General features: G+C 41.7%; 2 protein-coding genes across 8 annotated transcripts in view; one reads left to right on the top strand and one right to left on the bottom strand.

Annotated features, from left to right (window-relative positions):
* The window catches only part of LOC130283889 (cytochrome P450 20A1), a 69,817-nt gene extending 53,549 nt beyond the window's left edge, over window positions 1-16,268 (bottom strand). Inside the window, exons 1-5 of one of the 2 annotated variants that reach the window (XM_056533574.1) lie at window positions 15,762-16,268; window positions 12,517-12,566; window positions 8,673-8,839; window positions 8,063-8,208; window positions 231-398 (exon numbers count right to left, since the gene is read on the bottom strand). In XM_056533574.1, coding sequence (XP_056389549.1) covers window positions 231-398; window positions 8,063-8,208; window positions 8,673-8,839; window positions 12,517-12,566; window positions 15,762-15,782 — 552 coding nt within the window. In that variant the 5' untranslated portion in view covers window positions 15,783-16,268. Of the gene's footprint in view, window positions 1-230; window positions 399-8,062; window positions 8,209-8,672; window positions 8,840-12,516; window positions 12,567-13,133; window positions 13,193-15,761 lie in introns of those variants that run through there. The other variant, XM_056533575.1, reaches the window with a different exon arrangement.
* LOC130283890 (alpha-aspartyl dipeptidase-like) overlaps window positions 1-23,950 on the top strand; it is a 287,142-nt gene that overhangs the window by 216,988 nt on the left and 46,204 nt on the right. The window contains exon 3 of one of the 6 annotated variants that reach the window (XM_056533576.1): window positions 13,934-14,036. The exons of 1 other annotated variant lie outside the window; for it this stretch is intronic. In XM_056533576.1, the coding sequence (XP_056389551.1) occupies window positions 13,934-14,036 (103 nt within the window). Of the gene's footprint in view, window positions 1-13,933; window positions 14,037-22,643; window positions 22,782-22,826; window positions 22,984-23,950 lie in introns of those variants that run through there. 4 more of the 6 variants (XM_056533582.1, XM_056533578.1, XM_056533577.1 and 1 more) reach the window with 4 other exon arrangements.

The following is a 23,950-nucleotide window of genomic DNA, read 5'->3' as shown; positions in this document are numbered from 1 at the left end:
TAGATGGTGCTGGGAACAGGCTATTGTTAAAAATATATATATATTGATAGTTTTATACAAATGGGAGTAGTATTGTTTCTCCAAAATACATGCCTTCACTGTACTGTTCACCAGTATAAAAAAAACAAAAACAAGTGTGACATTTTTTTCAAAGATCTGACCAATCCTTTGTGGGTCATGGACAAGTTACAGTTGTATCAAGCTTATTATAGTACATACATAGCACTCACAGTATCATGGTTTTTGCGGAATTTGAGAACCTCTTGATCATCTTCAAAAATGCTGCCCATTGCAGTCTGAGTAACAGATTTCATAGCAAATCCGAGCATATGTTGACACAAGGGCACGTGTTGAGATGGTGGAATTGAACTCCATTTTAAAAGTAACTCCTCGGAGAGCTATAAGACAAACAGAATCTCTTTAAAATATTTCATTAATAGAGTACAGCTCATCTGAGCCACAGGAGGCCACTTTCCTACTTCCATTATACATTCTCTGCATTACACAAGGTACAACGTTGCAAAAGGCTAAAGCTAGGTTTCATAAATTATTCTAGATCTAGTTTCTAGATTTTGGCTATAATTTTCTTTGACGTCCTGGCATATTGGTTTTAGTGAATACTTATTTTTTCTAGGAATAACAATGCTGGGGCTTCTTTTCTTTTTGCATTGTGCGGTTTTCTGTAACTCCTGGAACTATATGAATAAACAACTAAGCATTACTTTATCTGTTTTTTGGCAGCAGCGATGTCTTCCTGTTTCCAACATTTCTGATTAAACCCCTTAAAAAGAACATAGCATTTTTTCCGTTCTTGCACTTTCATTTTTCCTCCTTACCTTTTTAAAAATCATAACCCTTTCAATTTTGCACCTAAAAGTCCGTGGCTTATTGTTTGTGCCACCAATTCTACTTTATAATGACATCAGTCATTTGACCCAAAAATCTATGGGGAAACAAAAAAATATATAGAATCACTGTGCGACAAAATTGAAGAAAAAACACCATTTTGTAAATTTGGGGGCTTCCGTTTCTACGCAGTAATTTTTCGGTAAAAATGACACTTTATCTTTATTCTGTAGGTCCATACGATTAAAATGATACCCTACTTATATAGGTTTGATTTTGTCTTACTTCTGGAAAAAATCATAACTACATGAATATGTTTAAAATTGTCATCTTCTGACCCTATTTTTTATTTTTCCACGTACGGGGCGGTATGAGGGCTAATTTTTTTCATCGTGATCTGAGGTTTTTATCGGTACCATTTGTGTTTTGATCGGATTTTTGATCGGTTTTTATAGATTTTTTTTTATGGTATACAAAAAGTGACCAAAAATACGCTATTTTGGACTTTGAAATTTTTTTTTCGCGTACGCCATTGCGCGAACATGCCAATATTTTTGTAGGATCGCTCAAATTTGTGAAGTGGCAATGATTCTCGTGGGTACCCTAGACATGTCCCATTTTGGGGTGTTAAAAGATGTTCCCTTGGGGTATTTAGGGCTTCTTTATAGGCTTTAGTCAAGGAGTAATCTGGGTTTCCACATTTAAGGAAGCAATCCCTAAGTGGTTTGGCCTGTTTTTTGTACTCTGTATTGATTGTACAATTCCTCCTGAGGCGGCGATACTACCCTTTCAGTATTCCCGTTTCAGGGGGACCGGGTAGTAGCTCTCCCACCTCAGGAGACTGTAGCCTTTTTTTTTTTTTTTTTTAGCAATACATGGTAGAGTGAAAGTTACATGTGTTCTCCTTTGTAATTAGAAAACCAAGAAACAGCAGGGATAAAGTATTAGTGTCGAAGGTAAAATGTAAACCAATATTGTTAACATTTAAAGGAGGTGACAAAAGTGGGGAATTCTCTATTATTGGAACCTGACCATGATTTGGGGGGTGGGGGGGTGGGAGAATAGAGGAATAAAGTGCCTCTACGACTATGCTTGCTAAGATAATGTGAGGATCTAGAGTGAGATTATCTTGCCCAGGAGGTCCATGGTGTCCCTTGTATATGACGGTAGGGACAACACGATCTCCCTATGCACCTGATCGATATATGTACCGACGTTAGGAGCCAAACCTCCTATGCTCTACACAACTGGGTGTCTCTTAAGGGGTTAAGTGCCCTTGTGGATTTTAGGAAGGGGATAAAAGGCTGGGTCTGAGGAATTCGTATTCCTCTTTACTTAGAAGCTTGTTGTCTCTAGCTGCAATTATCGGTTGAATTGGAGGAAAGAATTTCATGTGTAGGGGTCTACTACTAGTCTATTACACATCTCAATATATTCTGTTCTATCAAGGAAAACTATATTTCCCCTTTATCCGATGGCTTAATAATGTCTGGTAATGCCTTCCACTCATTTTTGGTCAAATTTGGTGGGGAATGTAGTGGATAGAGGTCAACAGTTTTTAGTTCACTGGTCACCAAATTCAAAAACACCTCCACACAGGAGACTTCAGTTGCTTATGGTAATCTAGTACTATTTTGTCTGCAATTAGTAAAGGGGCCTTCACTCCTGTCTCATTCACCAATGTCCAATAAAGATGCCAGGCACCTGGCTGCTGGGACCTCATTGAGAGAGATGCCTAGCTCCCGGCATTCCTGAATTTCCTGCCTCCTGTCTCCACAGGAGTTTAAGTGCAATCCTTGGAGCAAACAAACTCATCAAATACAGTAGTCGGTACAAAGGATAAGCTTTTGCCAAGGAACCAAACCTATTCCGCGGATAAAGTGACAGTAGAAAGGTTGATGACTTGGGGGCCAGAGTTAGCCTCTATCTCTCCTCCTTTTCCGAGTGACTTGTTGGGTTCTTATACCTAAAAAAGGAACAAAGGAACAGGCAGAAGAGGAGGGGCCATATTTTCACTGCATGGTTGGTTACTCTGTTGCCTCGTCTGGCTCCTTGTCTGTGAACAAGAATAACCGCACCTATTGAAGTTGCCTCGTCCTCTATGTGTCCTGCTACCCACCCTTGTCACCCTTTTTGCTGCTTTCTGAGCCTGACAGTTCATTCTCTCAGGACGACAATTCCGTCTCTGTTTCTGATTCCCTTGTCACTCAGCACTAGGTATGCTCGATTATTACAAAAGTTTAGGAGATCCCTCAAGAATTGTGTGCGTTTGCGTTCCTTCAAGTTGTATTGGAAACGCTCAATAGTATTTTTTAACTGTGTCTCCCTTTTCAGGAATTCAGGATCACTCTAGAATTTAAATGTAATTTCACTAGACCTGTGGACCCAGCACTAGGAGTTAGTCATTGGTCGGCATCTAGGCAGGGTATAGTAGGGCCTTTTAGCTAGGTTCCAGAGTGGGACTGTCCTTTTTAGGATGGCTACTCCACCTAGCGCTAGGACATCATAGCGTGAGACTAGGTTTAGATCCATCTCAGCCTGCTCCCCTCCTACTCCCACAGCCATACCCGCCTACATAAATACCCATGACATCCTTTCCTTTACACTCAGTGTATATCTATGCCATTTAAGCGCTATGTATTCCAGGGCCACTTTTTAGTGTTGTGAGGTAGCCTGGTCTCCCCTAATGCTGGATCTACATACCTTACTTATTTTCATTTACATGCACTTCATAGCGTTATACTTACCTTTTACAAACAACATACATCACCACAAGTTTTCTCAAAATGTATGGTATTTACTAGCTGAGTACCCAGCATTGCCCGGTTTTTCCTACCTAATCCTTGTGGGAGAGGAAAAAGAAACATAGGCAGAAGTACTTGCCCTCATATCCCCTCCTCAGCCCAACCTCCTATCCCATCCTCCGGTGGGGCTGAGTTGTGATGAAGACATTGTAGGCCAAAAATAGAAGGAGGTGTGGTTTTGTGGAAGTAGGCATGACTTGCAAGGCGGCCCACGGCACAAAAAAGGGTAGAAAATGAAAGGGGTGTGGCTTTGCCATGAGCCTGCAGGACAGCTTGAATATCTTTGGAACTTGTTTGGGGCAGCTTTTCCACCATGTAGTTGACATATAAGTAACTGAAAATTTTCAAGAAAATGAAGTATTTCTCACAGAAAAGTATTGCAGTAACACGTTTTGCTATACACGTATATTCCCTCTGTGTGTATTGGAACTAAACCAAAAAATGGAGGAAAAAAAAAAGCTAATTGGACATAACATCACACCAAACTCCAAAAATGGGCAGGACAAAATTATTGGCACCCTTAACTTAATATTTGGTTGCACACCCTACTGATATAACTGAAATCAGTCGCTTCCTATAACTATCAATAAGCTTCTTACACCTCTCAGCTGGAATGTTGGACCACTCTTCCTTTGCAAACTGCTCCAGGTCTCTCTTATTGGAAGAGCTCCTTTTCCCAACAGCAATTTTAAGATCTCTCTTCAAGTGTTCAATGGAATTTAGATCTGGACTCATTGCTGGCCACTTCAGAACTCTCCAGCGCTTTGTTGTCATCCATTTCTGGGTGCTTTTTGACGTATGTTTGGGGTCATTGTCCTGCTGGAAGACCCAAGATCTTGGACGCAAAGCCAGCTTTCCTCAGATTTCATGATGCCTTGAACACACTTAAGACACCCAATGCCAGAGGCAGCAAAACAACCCCAAAACATAATTGAACTCCCACCATATTTCACTGTAGGTACTGTGTTCTTTTCTTTGAAGGCCTCATTCCGTTTTCAGTAAACAATAGAATTATGTGCTTTACCAAAAAGCTGTCTCTTGGTCTCATCTGTCCACAAGATGTTTTCCCAGAAGGATTTTGGCTTACTCAAGTTCATTTTGGCAAAATGTAGTCTTGCTTTTTTATGTCTGTGTCAGCAGTGGGGTCCTCCTGGGTCTTGTGCCATAGCGTTTAATTTCATTTAAATGTCGGATAGTTCGCACTGACACTGATGCTCCCTGAGCCTGCAGGACAGCTTGAATATCTTTGGAACTTGTTTGGGGCTGCTTATCCACCATCCAGACTGCATTTACACCTTTTATCAATTTTTCTCTTCTGTCCACACCCAAGGAGATTAGCTACAATGCCATGGGTTGCAAACTTCTTGATAATGTTGTGCACTGTGGACAAAGGCAAATCTAGAACTCTGGAGATGGACTTGTAACCTTGAGATTGTTGATATTTTTCACAATTTTGGTTCTCAAGTCCTCAGACAGTTCTCTTTCTGTTGTCCATGCTTAGTGTGGCACACACAGACACACAATGCAAAGACTAAGTGAACTTCTCTCCTTTTTATCTGCTTTCAGTTGTGATTTTTATATTGCACACACCTGTTACTTGCCCTAGGTGAGTTTAAAGGAACATCACATGCTTGAAACAATTGTCTTTTCCCACAATTTTGAAAAGGGTGCCAATAATTTTGTACAGCCCATTTTAGGAGTTTGGTGTGATATGTCCAATTAGCTTTTTTCCCCTCCCTTTTTTGGTTAAGTTCCAATACACACAAAGGGAATAAACATGTGTATAGCAAAACATGTGTTACTGCAATCCTTTTCCGTGAGAAATACTTTATTTTCTAGAAAAGTTTCAGGGTTGACAATATTTACAATCATGATTGTATATACACACATTATATATATACACACACACACATATATATATATATATATATATATATATATATATATATATATATATATATATACATACATACACAGCGCTGCCTGTTTTTCTCCTACCTAATCCTTGTGGGGGAGGAAAAGCAACAAAGGAGGGAGCTTCTGTCCTCAAATCCTGACCCCATATACCCTCTTCATACCCTGACCCCTAATCCCCTCCTCATATCCCGACTCCATATCCTGTCCCCAGGTGGGGCTGAGTTGTAATGAAGATATTGTAAACTGAAAATAAAAAAGGGATGTGGCTTAAAGGGTGAGCGTGTCTTTGCAAGATGGGGCATGGAATGCGTGGAGGGTGTGGCTTGCCAGCAGGACTGATGCGCCACCAGGAGATGCAGAGTGGAGCTTGTGGAGTAAGGTACAGGCAGTTCCATATACTTGTATGGGACTTGAGACAAAAACCCCATCCTTCACATAAGGGGGTAGGGTAGGGTTAGGGGATAATTTAACTATTATTTATTTTTATTTGGCACATAAGTAACATGTGACCTAGTATTATCGAAATACAGTGCCTTGCAAAAGTATTCACCCCCTTGACTTTTTGGGGGGATTTTGGTACATTACAGCCTTAAAGGGGTATTCCAGGCAAAACCTTATTATATATATATATATCAACTGGCTCCGGAAAGTTAAACAGATTTGTAAATTACTTCTATTAAAAAAATCTTAATCCTTCCAATAGTTATGAGCTTCTGAAGTTTTCTGTCTAACTGCTCAATGATGATGTCACGTCCCGGGAGCTGTGCATGATGGGAGAATATCCCCATAGGAACTGCACAGCTCCCGAGACGTGACTCACCAGAGAGCAGTTAGACAGAAAACAACAACTCAACTTCAGAAGCTAATAACTATTGGAAGGATTAAGATTTTTTATTAAAAGTCATTTACAAATCGGTTTAACTTTCCGGAGCCAGTTGATATATAAAAAAAAAAGTTTTGGCCTGGAATACCCCTTTAAATTCAATGTTTTGTTAACCAGAAAAATGAGCTTGGTGCATGTAGCTATAATTTTTTTAGGCAGTAAAATAAAATAAAAGAGACATAAATTAGGTATCCTTGTAACCGTATGGACCTACAAAATAAAGATAAGTTGTCATTTTTACCAAAAAGTGCACTGCGTAGAATCGGCAGCCCCCATAAGTTTTCAAATGGCATTTTTTTTTGCCCCACAAATATTTTTTCTCTGGTTTCGCCATAGATTTTTGGATGAAATGATTGATGTCATTACAAAGTGAAATTGGTAAACGGGACCGCATACGGCTTGGGGGGGGAGCTAAAACCGGGCACTCCTGTAGACCTGCCGTATGACGGCCATATGTAATTAATTTCAATGAGCGGACCGGAGTGAAACACTGACTCCGATCGGCTCATTTTTTCCCCGTATGTGGTTTTCCACAGGGCCTACAACCGTGGTTGTCAGCGTTTCACTCCGGTCGGCTCATTGAAATGAATTACATATGGGCGGCATACGGCAGGGATACGGGAGCACCCGGTTCTGGCTCCCTCCAGCCATATGCAGTCCCATATGACTAAAAACATGATGTGAACCCAGCCTTACATAGTTAGCACTTCAAGTTTGGTATTTGTTTTGGTTGGCGCCCAGTCATGCTGCCGCTCAGCCGATTACTGCCCAAGGAGGGACATCACTGCAGCCATAATTGACTTAGGACAGTAACATTCAGGACATCACCCCTTCCTCTTCCGCTGGACAACCCCTTTAATCAGGGGTCAAGTCATGGGAAAAAAAAGTGTGGGAACTCACTCAAGATTTCCACTTAAGGGCTGGTCCTGCACAACTTCTGCTAATGGGAATGGTGTTCCTGCTGTAGAAAAAGTGCAGGAACTCAGTTCCCATGCATTCCTGCAGGACTTGAGCCCTGCCTTTTTTAAAGGAAATCTGTCATCAGTGTCACCTGCACTAACCTGTAGTAGTGCAGGTGACATGGATGACAACAGTACTTACCTTTTTCCGTTTCGTGCTGTGGTTCTCCGGCAATCCTGTTCGGTACCTTCTGCTCCGGGCCTGACTTGGAGCATGGTCGGAGCTTAGTGTTTCCTAGCAGAGGACAGCAGCGAGACCCAGCAGAGAATAGCAGCGGTGACATCACTAAGCTCCGCCCATGCTTAAAGTTGCAAGTCGGGCCCGAAGCTGAAGATACCGAAGACGATTGCCAGAGAACAACAGCACAGAACAGGACAAGGTAAGTACTGTTGTCATCAGTGTCCTCTGCACTACCTGTCTGTACCGATTTAATTTAATATAATGTCTACATAGGGAAATCTGTCTATAGCTGGAGCACTTGAGGGGATCTTTACCTTTTGGGGGAATTAAGGTGACTGTAAGTGCCACATACAGAGCAATCTTATAACTAAGAGACTGCTCCCCCTTCTAAGGAATGGTATGGGTCCATCACTTTACAGGATGAGAATACCCTTTAAAACACAAACATATTATAGAAATTAACAAAAGATACCTTTATTATAACATTGAAGTTACTTTGCAAAGATTTGTTGATGCCATTCTCATACAACTTCTTTTGCACATGACTTTCAGCTGCTTCTCCAATAACTCCTGACTGGTATCCCAAAAGAGATTTCAGCATCGTCTGAAATGGGTCGGCTATAAGAACAAAACAGCAGATCCTAAATACATCAACTGCATACATTTCTCTCTTTGCTCCAATTTATCAGTCTGGAACCAGGGCTGTTTAATTTACGGTTCGGGCAGGGGTCATGACGCGCCGCTGTGAAGGAGAGCCAGGGCTCCAAACAGGAGATCGCAGGGGACCCCAGTGCTCGGACCTCCACAATCTAAAACTTATCCCATATCCTTTGAATAGGAGATAAGTTTTCTTGCATGATACTTCTCCTTTAAATAAAACCTGAAAACTTCCTTAATGGTCTATTCACACGTACAGTATTCTGCGCAGATTTGATGTGCAGGATTTTCTTCTGCAGATTTCAATGTAAACTGAATGACTGAACACAGCTTGAAATACTGTAAATCAAATCTGCTCAGAATACTGTATGTGTGAATAGACCCTAAAAGTATAAAATCTGTAAGGTACAGTAATATATACTTACAAGTCTTGTTTGGGTTTATGTGTTGTCTTAAAAGATCCAGTGAGCCCAAACTAACTACAAGCCGTCTACCGAACCAGAAGGAAGCCAAAGGACCAAACTTCTCATGTAAATTCACCAGGAACTCATGAAGACTCCCTTTATTCACAATGTCCTGCAGATTTCCATCCCTGAATGCACAGAAAAGACTCAATGTAACACTACTTAAAGCATTGCAGTTCCCTACCATAATACAGAGTTAAGAGTCTCCATAACCTCCCTTTGACTAGGTCTTAGGCTATGTTCAAACGGAAGAATTTCCGCATTGAAACCCGCATGAAAATTCCGCATGTGTTTCAAGCCTTTTTACTTCAATGGGATTCCGCAGTCCCATTCACAAAGGAGAATTTTCGCTGCGGACATTCAAAAGCTAAAATTCCGCATTGTTCAAAAATACAAGCCATGTTTTATATTTTTGCAAAATTCAACTGCGGAAGACCATTGAATTCAATGGGGCTTTTTTTCTCCGCCAAAAACAGATTTGATGCAAATTTCGGGCGGGATCCACATGAAATTTAACATTTTAAATGAATCCAGGCAGTAATTTTACTTTGACTGTATATTCATGTGGAAATTCTGCATGAATTCCACATATGATTGAAAGATGCAGAATTCAGTCTGAATTAATGTGGTAGCAGAATTCACGCATCTATGTGGAATTTCTGCCATGTGAAAATAGCCTTCATGTCAAACCTGCCTGCATCACAGCCAATACCAAACACCTGAAACTAGCCTAGAGCTGGATGCTTCCAGCCCCAATACAATTAATCAAGGCAATGCACAGAGGCTGTTAAATGAAATTTTACCTTTTTTTTATCTCCATATGCCCAAGCTGCCGCAATTAAATAAAATAAACCATGCCTTACCTCCTGCCACTCCCCCGGTATCGCTGCCCCATTCTGTGGTGCAGTCTTTTTCCTACTTCTGGGGCCCGACATGCAAAAATGCAGGCCAGCTAATTACTGACAGCAGCGGTGTTCCACCTCTGCAGCTGATAGGCTGAGAGACAGTATGAAGTATTGGGCCCGGGCACCAGGAAGAAGACCTGGCCCCCGTCTTAATCTCCCATATTGCCAACCACTGGCTGAAGCACGACATCACTGGGGTCAGCGATTAGTTGTGCTGAAATGTTGCATGTCGGGCCCCAAAAGCAGGAAGAAGACTGCACTGAAGGATGGGACAATGATACTGAGCAATGGAAGTTAAATTAAGGTTAATGTCACAGTAGGAGCCCCAGGGCACAGAGATAGGTAAGTAGGTGTTTAGTTTTGATTCTCCCCCCCAGCCACATGTTAAATTCAGTTATTCAGATAACCACTTTAAAAGGGGTGCTCAGATAAAAATCCATTTTTTGGAAATCAACTGGTGCTAGAAAGTTAAACAGATTTGTAAATTACTGCTATTAAAAAATCTTAATCCTTCCAGTACTTATCAGCTGCTGTATACTCCAGAGGAAGTTGTGAAGTTCTCTTCAGTCTAACCACAGTGCTCTCTGCTGACACCTCTGTCTGTGTCAGGAACTGTCCGGAGCAGGAGAGGTTTGTTATGGGGAATTTGCTCCTACTCTGGACAGTTCCTGACACAGACAGGAGGTGTCAGCAGAAAGCGCTGTGGTCAGACTGAAAAGAACTTCACATACAGCAGCTGAGAAGTACTGAAAGGATCATGATTTTTTTAATAGAAATAATTTACATATCTGTTTATCTTTTTAGCACCAGTTGAATTTAAACTTTTTTCTTTTCAACCAGAGTACCCCTTTAACCCCTTAAGGACTCAGACAATTTTATTTTTACGTTTTCGTTTTTTCCTCCTCGCCTTCAAAAAATCATAACTCTTTTATATTTTCATCCACAGACTAGTATGAGGGCTTGTTTTTTGTAAGACCAGTTGTCTGTTGTAATGCCATCACTCACTTTACCATAAAATGTATGGCGCAGCAAAAAAAACATACCATTTGTGTGGGGAAATTAAAAAGAAAACCGCAATTTTGCAAATTTTGGAAGGATTCGTTTTCACGCCATACAATTTACGGTAAAAATGACATTAGTTCTTTATTCTTTGGGTCAATACGATTAAAATGATACGCATGATAACATACTTTTCTATTACTTTTGCAGTTAAAAAAAATAGCAAACTTTTTAACCAAATTAGTAAGTTTAAAATCCCCCTATTTTGAAGACCTATAACTTTTTCATTTATCCGTATAAGCGGTGATATGAGGGCTCAATTTTTGTGCCGTGATCTGTACTTTTTATTGATACCATATTTGCTTATATAAAACCGTTAATCCATTTTATATAAAAAAAAAAATTTTGAAAGCAGCTATTTTTGACATTTTTTTTTTTTTTTACGTTCACGCCGTTCACCGTACGGTATCATTAAGATTTTATTTTAATAGTTCAGATATTTACGCACGTGGCGATACCAAATATGTATATAAAAAAAATTTAACACTTGGGGGGTGAAATAGGGAAAATGGGACAATTTTCATTTTTATTGGGGAAGGGGGGTTTTTCACATTTTCTTTTACTTAGTTTTACACTTTAATAGTCCCCATAGGGGACTATTTATAGCAATCATTCGATTGCTAATACTGTTCAGTGCTATGTATAGGACACAGCACTGATCAGTGATATTGGTCATCTTCTGCTCTGGTCTGCGGGAAGGCAGATCAGAGCAGTAGACGCCGGCAAGGCAGCGGAGGCAGTTGAGGGGACCTCCGTCTGCCACGCTGGATGATCGGATGGCCGTGCCAGCGCTGCGGGCGATCCGATCATCCATTTTAGTGACCACGATGCTGCAGATGCTGTGATCTGTAGGGTTAATGGCGGACATCCGCGGGATCGCGGATGTCCGCTATTACCGGCGGGTCCCTGTCTACGATCAGCAGCCGGGACCTGCCGCGCATGATCCGGGCATCGCTCCAATGCTCGCGGTTATGCTTAGGACGTCAATGTACGTCTTGGTGCGTTAAGTACCAGCTCACCAGGAGGTACATTTACGTCCTGTGTCGTTAAGGGGCTAAGGAATATTTAGCTAGTTCCACTAATGCACATAAAGTGGTATACTACAAAAACATACTATAAAATTTGGGTCTGGATTAAAAAAAAAAAAAAAAAAAAAAAGACAAAACTAACCTGCCTAATCCTCTGCCACCACCATTTTGGTGGTGCCTGTTCCCACTGATCAGTGGTTTTAGATGCATTTATGAGGCGGGTCATTTAAGTGCACCAGGAAGCACTGGACATCACACTTTTTTTTTAGTTTAAGCCAGCCCAAGCTCTTAAAGGCTATACCTACCTGTCTCTTTATGAAACTTCTGACATGTTCAAGCAACAGGTCAGAAGTTTTAACCAATTCCTTAAATAGCAGAGACAATGTTTCTGTATCTGGATACAGCCAATACTGTGTGGGAACATGGGGGGAGATTTATCAAAACCTGTCCAGAGGAAAAGTTGCCCAGTTGCCCATAGCAACCAATCCGCTAGCTTATTTCATTTTTAACAAGGTATCTGCAAAATGAAAGAAGAAATCTGATTGGTTGCTATGGGCAACTTTTCCTTTGCACAGGTTTTAATAAATCTCCCCATGGCCTTAGATTGTACAGAGAGACGCCCTATGGACAAATGTTTTTTTAACACTCAACAGTCGGAGTAATAGAGCAATAACATATTGTATAGTTCAAAGAAAAGATGCATCAGCATTAACGTATAAGGAATATAAGTGTTCACTTAAACAGTTTGTCAGATTATTTGGCCAAATCTTTTTCAATCAACGCAATTGAGGTTATCATCACTGTAAAACTCACTTCTCTTCTGTAGGAGAAAGTCCAGGTATACCACATGCTTGTCGAGAGGACTACAAAAGAAATACAGAAAAGCTATGTCATTTAATTAGTGTAAAAAATTTTAATAGATCAGCAAAAAAGCAGTTAAAGAAATCCTGCTGTTAGAAAAACTGAAAACATCCTTACCCTGTGAAAATAGCAAAACTTCATTTACACATTTACAATGTTATATAAAACAAGTGTTATTCATTTATAATAATCATAATTGTTGTTGTATTAAATGTATGTTTTTACTGAAGGATTCTACAAATCAATAATCTATATAGAAGAGGAAGGAGAGGAGAAAAAAAAAAAAGACTACGTAACAATAGCAATAAGTGTTTTATTGTTGTGAAACCAAAACAGACGCAGTAGCAAGACAACACATTTTGGGGGGTACACTTAAGGCTGGGCGGTATGACCAAATATGTGTATGACGGTATTTTTGTAACTTACGGCGGTTCCACGGTATATAACAGTATTTCTCCCCACCCCCCCTTAAATCATGTGACCCGCGAGCGCTGTTCTGCTCCCCCCCCCCCCCCCTCAAACTAATCATCAGCACAGCACTGCACTGTCCCCATCGGGGTACTACTCTCATATGTCCCCCACAAGCGATGCCCTCCTCGTCCTCCTGTTTGTTGGGGGCCACCTGCGCTGGCTGGAAATCTGTACCGTACACTATGCGGCCGTCAGCCTATCACCAGCGGCAGCGATGTTCCGCCTCGGCCGGTAATAGGTTGAGCCCACTGTCATGTAAGAAGCCGGCCAGAGCTCCTTACATGACAGTGAGCTCAACCTATCACCGGCCGAGGCAGAACATCGCTGCCGTCGGTGATAGGCTGACGGACGCATAGGGATACAGCATAGAGATACAGTGTACAGTACACAGTTCCAGCCAGCGCAGGCGGCCCGAACCAAACAGGAGGACGAGGAGGGCAGCGCTTGCGGGTGACATATGTGAGTAGTACCCCGATGGGGACAGCGCAGCGCTGGGCTGATGATTAATTTGGGGGGGAGCAGAACAGTGCTCGCAGGTCACATATGATTAGTTCCCCGATGTGGGGACAGCGTAGCGGGGCTGATAATTCATTCCCGAGGGGGAGGGGCCAAACCGGTATTGCAGTATGGGGGAATATTCATATCGTGCAGGACAAAAATGTCTGTATTCGGTATGAACCAGTATACCGCCCAGCCCTAGGTACACTCCCCCTTCTCCAGATCAGCACTGCTACTTCAGATACTGATCTGAAGGAAGAGGGAGTGTATCCCCAAAAATATTTTACAGCGTGTTTTGTTTTTATAACAATAAATCACTTTAAAAAAAACATGTTTCTTTACTGGGAAATGAGCAGTGCCTGATTGTGAGGCCGTTTTCTTTCTTCATCTTCCTCCACAGGTATATCAGGACTGGACCCCCAATTTCTCAGGATAACAGCTGTTTATCCACTTACAATACCCCAGAACTTAACAGGGATACGCCTGCTATATTATTGCTCCAGGTGAGAGGCCATTCATATGAGATTTTTAGGTTTTGATTCCTGCATAGGGGTCTTGAATTACTTGGGTAAGGCTGGGTTCACACTATGTTTTTGCCATACTGTTTTCAATCCGTTTTTCTAAAGAAAACCGTATGGCAAAAAAGCGGATGGAACAGTATGGAAAAAAGTAAACCATATGGGTTTTTAAACAGTATACTGTTTTTAAAAGTGCATACAGTTCCGTCAGTTTTTATAGAAAAAAAAACCCCATACGTTTTTTCTATAAAAACTGACGGAATTGTATGCACTTTTAAAAACAGTACACTGTTTAAAAACGCATACGGTTTACTTTTTTCCATACTGTTCCATCCGTTTTTTTGCCATACGGTTTTCTTTAGAAAAACGGATTGAAAACAGTATGGCAAAAACGTAGTGTGAACCCAGCCTAATGCACAAGGCACAAGGTTTTTTCTTCTCTTTCCAGATCAGTCTTCCATATAGGGCTATGTTCACTGAGTGGAATGTAGTCTATTATTAAAAACATTTGGTCCATTCCTAAGCTTATACTTTTACTTTGCATGGCCTTAAAGCTTGGCCACTTGTGCTATGGAGTCCTGCAAAATTGCAGTATATGCTTAGAAATGCACTAAATGTAGTCTCTAGTACAATCCATCAACTTGCAATTTTATCCCCTAGTGACAAGATAAGGGATAACCATCTGTGGTGCGTCTGACCCCAAAGTCCCATCATGCTCAATTCATTATCTATGGCAGCTATTGAAGATAGAGAAAGAGAGAATGAATAGAGCAGTGGTCTCCAAGCTGCGGACCTCCAGATGTTGCAAAACTACAACTCCCAGCATGCCCGGACAGCCGTTGGCTGTCCGGACATGCTGGAAGTTGTAATTTTGCAACATCTGGAGCTCCGCAGCTTGGAGACCACTGGAATAGAGAATGAATGGTCTCAAATCTGGTACAGCACTTAAAAACTTAATTACATCTAGCAAAATGCCTTAAAATCTTCACCCTGCTGATAGGTGACTTTACAGCAGCCACAGGCAGGTTTCTTAAGAATTGACAACAGCCAGGCTAAATTGCTATTTCACAACCTCTTAAATCAACATTTTGTATCGACTGCTGCATTTTCAACCAGAATACTTTCGTAGCCTTATCTGAATTGTAACCTAATGCCATGCTGCCTCTAAAACACTATCAGCTTTAGTTTATACAATGTAAACTTCACTAAACTACTTGTCAGTATTATTTACATGAGATGACAGGACTCTTTTAATCTGGCATGCTGGGACCAAAAATGTCACTTATCTGGCATGTGACCAAACAGTATCAAGAAGAATTAGTGGGGAAATTACCGGATAGTTCTACAGTGTCACTTTCCATATTGTGCTGCTGGGTGTGCCTATGTAGTCTGCACTACTGAAGAACTATGCATTAAGATTCCAATATTGGGATCAGTTATAACGTGTCTCTGTATTTAGAAATAATATTCCAATAATCCAGAACCTTTGTGGTCACAGGCATGTTGAACTGGTATAATGTTATTAGCAGTGTTGTAAGATGCATTACTTTATTGTTAAACTGATGCTAATTTAAGAGGATGCTGCACTGAGCAATTATATGTAGCCTAATCCATGAAGCACATTAGACATGGGTGGTATTAATTGAAGACCAGCATTTTTCATGCAGACCTTAAAGGGGTTCTCCACCATGAGGTGATTATAGTACGTACCTGGCAGACAGTAATGGACATGCTTAGGAAGGATCTGCGCTTGTCTTGGGGCTAAATGGCTATGTTGTGATATTACCATAACACTGTGGCTAGCTTTTTGTGAACTTGTATTTCCTGTTTGCCTTATGCTTTTTTGACTACAAATCCCACAATGCCATTTTCCTCCTTCAGTCACCCCACCCATTGAAACAAAAGACCTGTGGTTTTCAATCAGGGTGCCTACAGCTGTTGCATTAGTTGCAAATTGATCACTCCACCCATTGAAGCAGACAGGCTCCCTCTCATCAGGTTACTAGTGAATCAGGTCTTGGCCGCATTGCAAGCTGGGAAAAATCCAAGACAACAGTCATTTTGTATGCTGGTAAAAATAAATATTGGGGTGAACAGAAGAATTGTGAGAAAACCGTCACACACAGGTACAGACACTATATTATGAACTACACTAACTTTACAGCCCCTGAAGCATAAGTCAAATGAAAAAAAATCCTGGAATACCACTTTAAGAGGGTACTGTGGAGGAGGAAAAAAAAGTTTCAATCAACTAATGACAGAAAGTTATACGGATTTGTAAAATATTTCTATTTAAAAATCTTAAAGGGTACCTTTCATCAAAAAAACTTTTGATATATTATAGAGTAATGTATGCAGAATAACTTTCCAATAGCATGTTATTAAAAAATATACTTCTTTCTATTTAATTTTCCTCTTTGAAAAAAAATGACCACTAGGGGTCTCCCTACCAGTCCTTTTTTAAAGATTTCAGACTCATGCTGGAGTCCTAAATCTGATACTGCAGCTGGGACACAGACAAACTCAGCACTGCTCCCTGCCAGGGAGTTTGTCTGTGTCCCGGCTGCAGTCTGAGATTTAGGACTTCAGCATGAGTCTGAAATCTATAAAAAGGGACTGGTAGGGAGACCCCTTGTGGTCATTTTTCCAAAGAGGAAAATTAAATAGAAAGAAGCATATTTTTTAATAACATGCTATTGGAAAGTTATTCTCCATGCATTAATCTATAATATATCAAACTTTTTTTTTTTAATGAAAGGTACACTTTAAGCCCGCCAGTACTTATCAACAGCTGTATGCTCCAGATAGTTGAGTTGTTCTTTTCAGTCTGACCACAGTGCTCTCTGCTGACACCCCTGTCCGTGTCAGGAACTGTCCGGAGCAGAAGAGGTTCGCTGGACAGTTCCTGACAGACAAGGACAAAGGTGTCAGCAGAACACTGTGGTCAGACAAGAAAGAACTACACAGCTTCCTCTACAGCATACAGCAGCTGGTAAGAACTGGAAGGCTTAGGATTTTTAAATAGAAGTAATTTACAAATGTGTATTACTTTCTAGCACCAGTTGGTTTGAAAACATTTATTTTCTCTGGAGTACCTTTTTAAATGGGTTTTCCAAGGCAAAATAATTCATGGCCTATTCACAGGATAGGCCACCAATAGCTGATCGTGGACACCTGCCATCCCTATCGATCAGCTACTCTACACAGCCATGGCACCTGAATTAAACACTGGAACAAAGGGGGGGAAGAGCCGGCACTGTAGGTGTAGGTGGCCTTTCTCAAGCCTCATTGTGAGGCTGAAACGTTGCAATGAACATTTTGGGTGAATAAAGACCACTATTTTTTGGAGTGCCGCTGTCTTCCTTTTTCATTTTTGAAGTAAACACTGTGTACAATGTAAGCCATCTCATAGAGCCAAGGCTACCAACTCTGTAACCAGTGTTTACTTCCAGTGCCACAACTGTGTTATGGAATAAAAATTAAAAAAAGGACTGGAGTAAAAGGCCCCAAATTTACCAAGAGGTGCGAGCCTCTTAATTTGGCACACCTTTGACCATCTGTATGGCATAATCTACACCTGATTTCATCTGCAGTAAATTGTACGTATAATTCACTCCAATTTTCGGGCATGAATAATAAAAAATGCATTGGACCAAAGGAGGCCAGACTCTTTTTGAAAAGTGCCCTGAATGACCAAAAAATAATAAAAAAAAGAAAAAAAGATACTGCAAATTTGTACCCAAAATGAGCCCTGTACAAAAATGTTCTACTTTTGTATGTCAGAACACTGGTGTACATGGTTCATAAAAAGATCATTATTTATCCCAAGGGTGGTTTCACACCCTAACTTTTGGTCTTTTATTTTTTTTGCTCCAAAATGCGTCAGTGTGCAGTTTTTACAAGTGCTTTTCTATAAGACTTTTCCACTCCATTTCTATAGGACTCCATGACAATACAAAGAAACATGCCCCAGATCAACGCTTCATTTACTGAAAGAGTTCTGTGGCAATGTGATCCCTGAAAAAATCCAGAATTATGAATTCAGAAATTAAAATAAATAAAAAGGAAAAAATATAGGCGCTATACAGTGATCCCTCAACCCACAATGGCCTCAACATACGATGGTCTTTTCTGGACCATTGTAAGTTGAAACCAGACTCAACATACAATGGACAGACAGTCCAGATCTGTGAAACGTGTCAATGGCTGGAAGGAATGACCAATCAGAATGGGCATTCACTGGTAAATCAACTGTATTACTGAAGTGTATGCACTGACTGGTGTCTGGTAGCGCCCCCTACAGTACAGGGAGGTATTACATGTTCTGTACACTTTACCTGTACCAGGGTTACCTGCTCCTTTGGACACCAGGTAAGGGCGACTCCATGTTACTTTTTTAGGACACTGCATGTACTGTACAGGACCCTGAAGAAGCTCCTGTCCTCTACATAGACCAGTTTGTTTCCCAAGCAGGGTGCCCCCAGCTGTTGCAAAACTACAACTCCCAGCATGCCTGGACAGCCAGAGTTGTAGTTTTGCAACAGCTGGAGGCTCCCTGCTTGGGATACACTGACATAGACAGTGATTACAGCTTCCAGCAGATCTTTCTTACTTTTATATGTAAGGATTTGCTTTATCTGTATTAGTTATCTACTTACTTTTCTTTAATCCTCACCTTTTCCTATTTTTGGATGACATTTTGGTGGCTTCAGAACCAATTACCAGGTTTCCATAGAGTTATGGTCTCAAGATACAATGGTTTCAACATACAATGGTCATCCCGGAACCAATTAATATTGTAACTTGAGGGACCACTGTATGTGCTGTGAACATTAGAGTAGTGGTAGTATGCTCACCTTTTGGTGTTGTGCTCTATACAAATGTAAGTCAGGAAGCTGCCTGCATGGGAACCAAGATCCAATAATGGAGTGTGGTACAAATCACTAGTGGGAATGATCCAATAATGGAGTGTGGTACAAATCACTAGTGGGAATGATCCAATAATGGAGTGTGGTACAAATCACTAGTTGTGGGAATGATCCAATAATGGAGTGTGGTACAAATCACTAGTTGTGGGAATGATCCAATAATGGAGTGTGGTACAAATCACTAGTGGGAATGATCCAATAATGGAGTGTGGTACAAATCACTAGTTGTGGGAATGATCCAATAATGGAGTGTGGTACAAATCACTAGTTGTGGGAATGATCCAATAATGGAGTGTGGTACAAATCACTAGTGGGAATGATCCAATAATGGAGTGTGGTACAAATCACTAGTTGTGGGAATGATCCAATAATGGAGTGTGGTACAAATCACTAGTTGTGGGAATGATCCAATAATGGAGTGTGGTACAAATCACTAGTGGGAATGATCCAATAATGGAGTGTGGTACAAATCACTAGTTGTGGGAATGATCCAATAATGGAGTGTGGTACAAATCACTAGTTGTGGGAATGATCCAATAATGGAGTGTGGTACAAATCACTAGTGGGAATGATCCAATAATGGAGTGTGGTACAAATCACTAGTGGGAATGATCCAATAATGGAGTGTGGTACAAATCACTAGTTGTGGGAATGATCCAATAATGGAGTGTGGTACAAATCACTAGTTGTGGGAATGATCCAATAATGGAGTGTGGTACAAATCACTAGTGGGAATGATCCAATAATGGAGTGTGGTACAAATCACTAGTTGTGGGAATGATCCAATAATGGAGTGTGGTACAAATCACTAGTTGTGGGAATGATCCAATAATGGAGTGTGGTACAAATCACTAGTGGGAATGATCCAATAATGGAGTGTGGTACAAATCACTAGTTGTGGGAATGATCCAATAATGGAGTGTGGTACAAATCACTAGTTGTGGGAATGATCCAATAATGGAGTGTGGTACAAATCACTAGTGGGAATGATCCAATAATGGAGTGTGGTACAAATCACTAGTTGTAGGAATGATCCAAAAATGGAGTGTGGTACAAATCACTAGTTGTGGGAATGATCCAATAATGGAGTGTGGTACAAATCACTAGTGGGAATGATCCAATAATGGAGTGTGGTACAAATCACTAGTTGTGGGAATGATCCAATAATGGAGTGTGGTACAAATCACTAGTTGTGGGAATGATCCAATAATGGAGTGTGGTACAAATCACTAGTGGGAATGATCCAATAATGGAGTGTGGTACAAATCACTAGTGGGAATGATCCAATAATGGAGTGTGGTACAAATCACTAGTTGTGGGAATGATCCAATAATGGAGTGTGGTACAAATCACTAGTTGTGGGAATGATCCAATAATGGAGTGTGGTACAAATCACTAGTGGGAATGATCCAATAATGGAGTGTGGTACAAATCACTAGTGGGAATGATCCAATAATGGAGTGTGGTACAAATCACTAGTTGTGGGAATGATCCAATAATGGAGTGTGGTACAAATCACTAGTTGTGGGAATGATCCAATAATGGAGTGTGGTACAAATCACTAGTGGGAATGATCCAATAATGGAGTGTGGTACAAATCACTAGTTGTGGGAATGATCCAATAATGGAGTGTGGTACAAATCACTAGTTGTAGGAATGATCCAAAAATGGAGTGTGGTACAAATCACTAGTTGTGGGAATGATCCAATAATGGAGTGTGGTACAAATCACTAGTGGGAATGATCCAATAATGGAGTGTGGTACAAATCACTAGTTGTGGGAATGATCCAATAATGGAGTGTGGTACAAATCACTAGTTGTGGGAATGATCCAATAATGGAGTGTGGTACAAATCACTAGTGGGAATGATCCAATAATGGAGTGTGGTACAAATCACTAGTTGTAGGAATGATCCAAAAATGGAGTGTGGTACAAATCACTAGTTGTGGGAATGATCCAATAATGGAGTGTGGTACAAATCACTAGTGGGAATGATCCAATAATGGAGTGTGGTACAAATCACTAGTTGTGGGAATGATCCAATAATGGAGTGTGGTACAAATCACTAGTTGTGGGAATGATCCAATAATGGAGTGTGGTACAAATCACTAGTGGGAATGATCCAATAATGGAGTGTGGTACAAATCACTAGTGGGAATGATCCAATAATGGAGTGTAGTACAAATCACTAGTGGGAATGATCCAATAATGGAGTGTGGTACAAATCACTAGTTGTGGTAATGATCCAAAGGAATTATGTAGAAAAAGGATGCTTGGTGGCGCTCTCCCGGCAAAAAGTTGAAGAACCGATTATGAACAAGATATTAGAAATTAAAAACAATGGGGAGATTTATCAAAAACGGGGCAGAGGAAAAGTTGCCCAGTTGCCCATAGCAACCAATCAGTTTGCTTCTTTCATTTTTAACAAGGCCTCTGCAAAATGAAAGGAGTGATCTGATTGGTTGCTATGAGCAACTTTTCCTCTGCACAGGTTTTGATAAATCTCCCCCAATCCAGTCACCCCTCGACCTCATCACGTCGCTGCGCACGCCGTCCCGTCATCCAATAGGAGCGGAGTGCGTAGTGACATGATTTCAGCGACGGAGAGCGCGGATGCCGGGGAAGCAGAGGCCTTGCCGGAGCATCGGGGACACCTCAGGGATGCGGCGACAGCGATGGACGGCGACATCCCGGGCAGCGGTGACGGTCCGGAGCGGCAGGAACAGGCGAGTACAACTTCCTCTAACAGTGGTCTACAACCTGCGGCTGTCCGGGCATGCTGGGTATTGTAGTTTTGCAACATTTGGAGGTCTGCAGGTTGTAGACCACTGTCCTATACTTTACATTGCACGGATCCCTCAACATGCAATGGTTTCAACAAACGATGGTCCGTTTGGAACGGATTACCATCGTATGTTGAGGGACCACTGTATCTACATTTATTGATTTAAAAAAATGGACAATGCGCTACCAGAACGCACATCTCTTTTCGTCTGATCCAGACAGAGAATTGTGCACCCTCGAAACGTGTTGTCCATGGTTTATCAATAAACTTTATTAACATCTTGTCTGTAATCTGTGCTTCCATACATTGCTGCCAGGTATACACCACCAAGGGTTTTTATTCTACAGGACTTCTTCATCCTCTCACTTGACTCCAGGACTAAATGTCACAGATCTGTTTGTGTAGAGGAAGAGGAGATTGTTTCTTGGTACTGTCATGGAGTCCTGGATACTACTGATGGCTCCAAGGGGCAGTCATGGGCACAGTATCTCCCCACAATAAAGTGGGAGGTGCTCTAGGCTGTCTAAGCCAAAAGCTGTCGGAGCATGCTGGGAGTTGTAGTTTTGCAACAGCTGGAGGCACCCTGGTAGGGAAACCCTGATAAAGATGGTGCCAGGCCCCTGTACAGCTCCACTTCCTGATGTATAGCACAGGGAAGAGTCTAATAATCCCAGTCCACTATGGCTGCACAACAGGCTGCGGGACCACTGTATAACTGCAGCCCCCATTACATTACACCCAGCTCCTGCATTCATCTTTTCATACAACCCCAGAGAGTTGGAGCCGCCATCGAGGGCAGCATTAGCCCGCCACAATTACCGGGTACAGGTACAGCACCGCTCCCACCAGGATAAGGAGAAAGGTGATAGCGAATATAGCGAAGTCCAGCATCCTCCGACCCGCACCCCTGTCCCGGCAGCGCGGCCTATGTGTCAGGAGCTCAGTGCAGCCCACTCGGCCATCGGACCCGCCCCCTTCCAGCCAGGAGCAATCGATCTCCCCTCCCGGAATTGTCGTGTAAGTCGCTGACTAGTGACACGTGGGTACTTGGGGGGAGGGGGGCGCGCTTCTTCTGTCTGAGGCGTTGTCCAGCAGAAGTTACGAGTTTACAGCAGGTTGTGGTTGTTGTGTTCGCTGGAACTTGTGGTTCCACCGTCAGCTTATTGTAGCGCTCATGTCTGGCCTTGTTATCCTCTTGTTTCTATGCTGTGGAGTTTTGGTATGCGCTGGATTGGTGGGACACGTCTTCCTCTGTCCAGACTATTTGAGTTCGTGGAATGTCTTCCAGCTGTAGTTTGATTGTGTCCGCCATAACGTGATGTGTCGCTTTATTCAATCACAATAATATATATATATACACACCCACGTGATTGAACAATACATTAATGAATCAGCCCAGGGCGTCAGATTTGTTACGAATCTAGGAGCCAGTCATTACTCTTCCCTCCTCTCCCCGTTTTACAGTTATCAGTGTCCCCTCATCTGCTGTGTCACAGTCATTATTGTCCCCTCATCTCTCCCCTATGTCACAGTCATTAGTGTCCCCTCATCTTTCCTCATATGTCACAGTAATTAGTGTCCTCTCATATCACCCTGTGCCAAAGTCATTAGTGTCCCTCATCTCTCTTCATGTGTCATTCATTAGTGCCCCCTCATCTCTCCCTGTGTCACATTCACTATTGTTCCTTCATCTCCCATGTGTCACAGTCATTAGTGTCCCCTCATCTCTACCTGTGTCACATTCACTAGTGTTCCTTCATCTCCCATGTGTCACAGTCATTAGTGTCCCCTCATCTCTCCCTGTGTCACATTCACTAGTGTTCCTTCATCTCCCATGTGTCACAGTCATTAGTGTCCCCTCATCTCTCCCTGTGTCACATTCACTAGTGTTCCTTCATCTCCCATGTGTCACAGTCATTAGTGTCCCCTCATCTCTCCCTGTGTCACATTCACTAGTGTTCCTTCATCTCCCATGTGTCACAGTCATTAGTGTCCCCTCATCTCTACCTGTGTCACAGTCATAAGTTTTCCCCTTATCTCCCCTGTGTCACATTCATTAGTGCCCCCTCATCTCTACCTGTGTCACATTCACTAGTGTTCCTTCATCTCCCATGTGTCACAGTCATTAGTGTCCCCTTATCTCTACCTGTGTCACATTCACTAGTGTTCCTTCATCTCCCATGTGT

Source organism: Hyla sarda, chromosome 8, assembly GCF_029499605.1.
Source record: "Hyla sarda isolate aHylSar1 chromosome 8, aHylSar1.hap1, whole genome shotgun sequence".
Lineage (NCBI taxonomy): Eukaryota > Metazoa > Chordata > Amphibia > Anura > Hylidae > Hyla > Hyla sarda.
The sequence above is the reverse complement of the archived record's forward strand: the minus strand, read 5'-3'. Positions and strand labels throughout refer to the sequence as shown.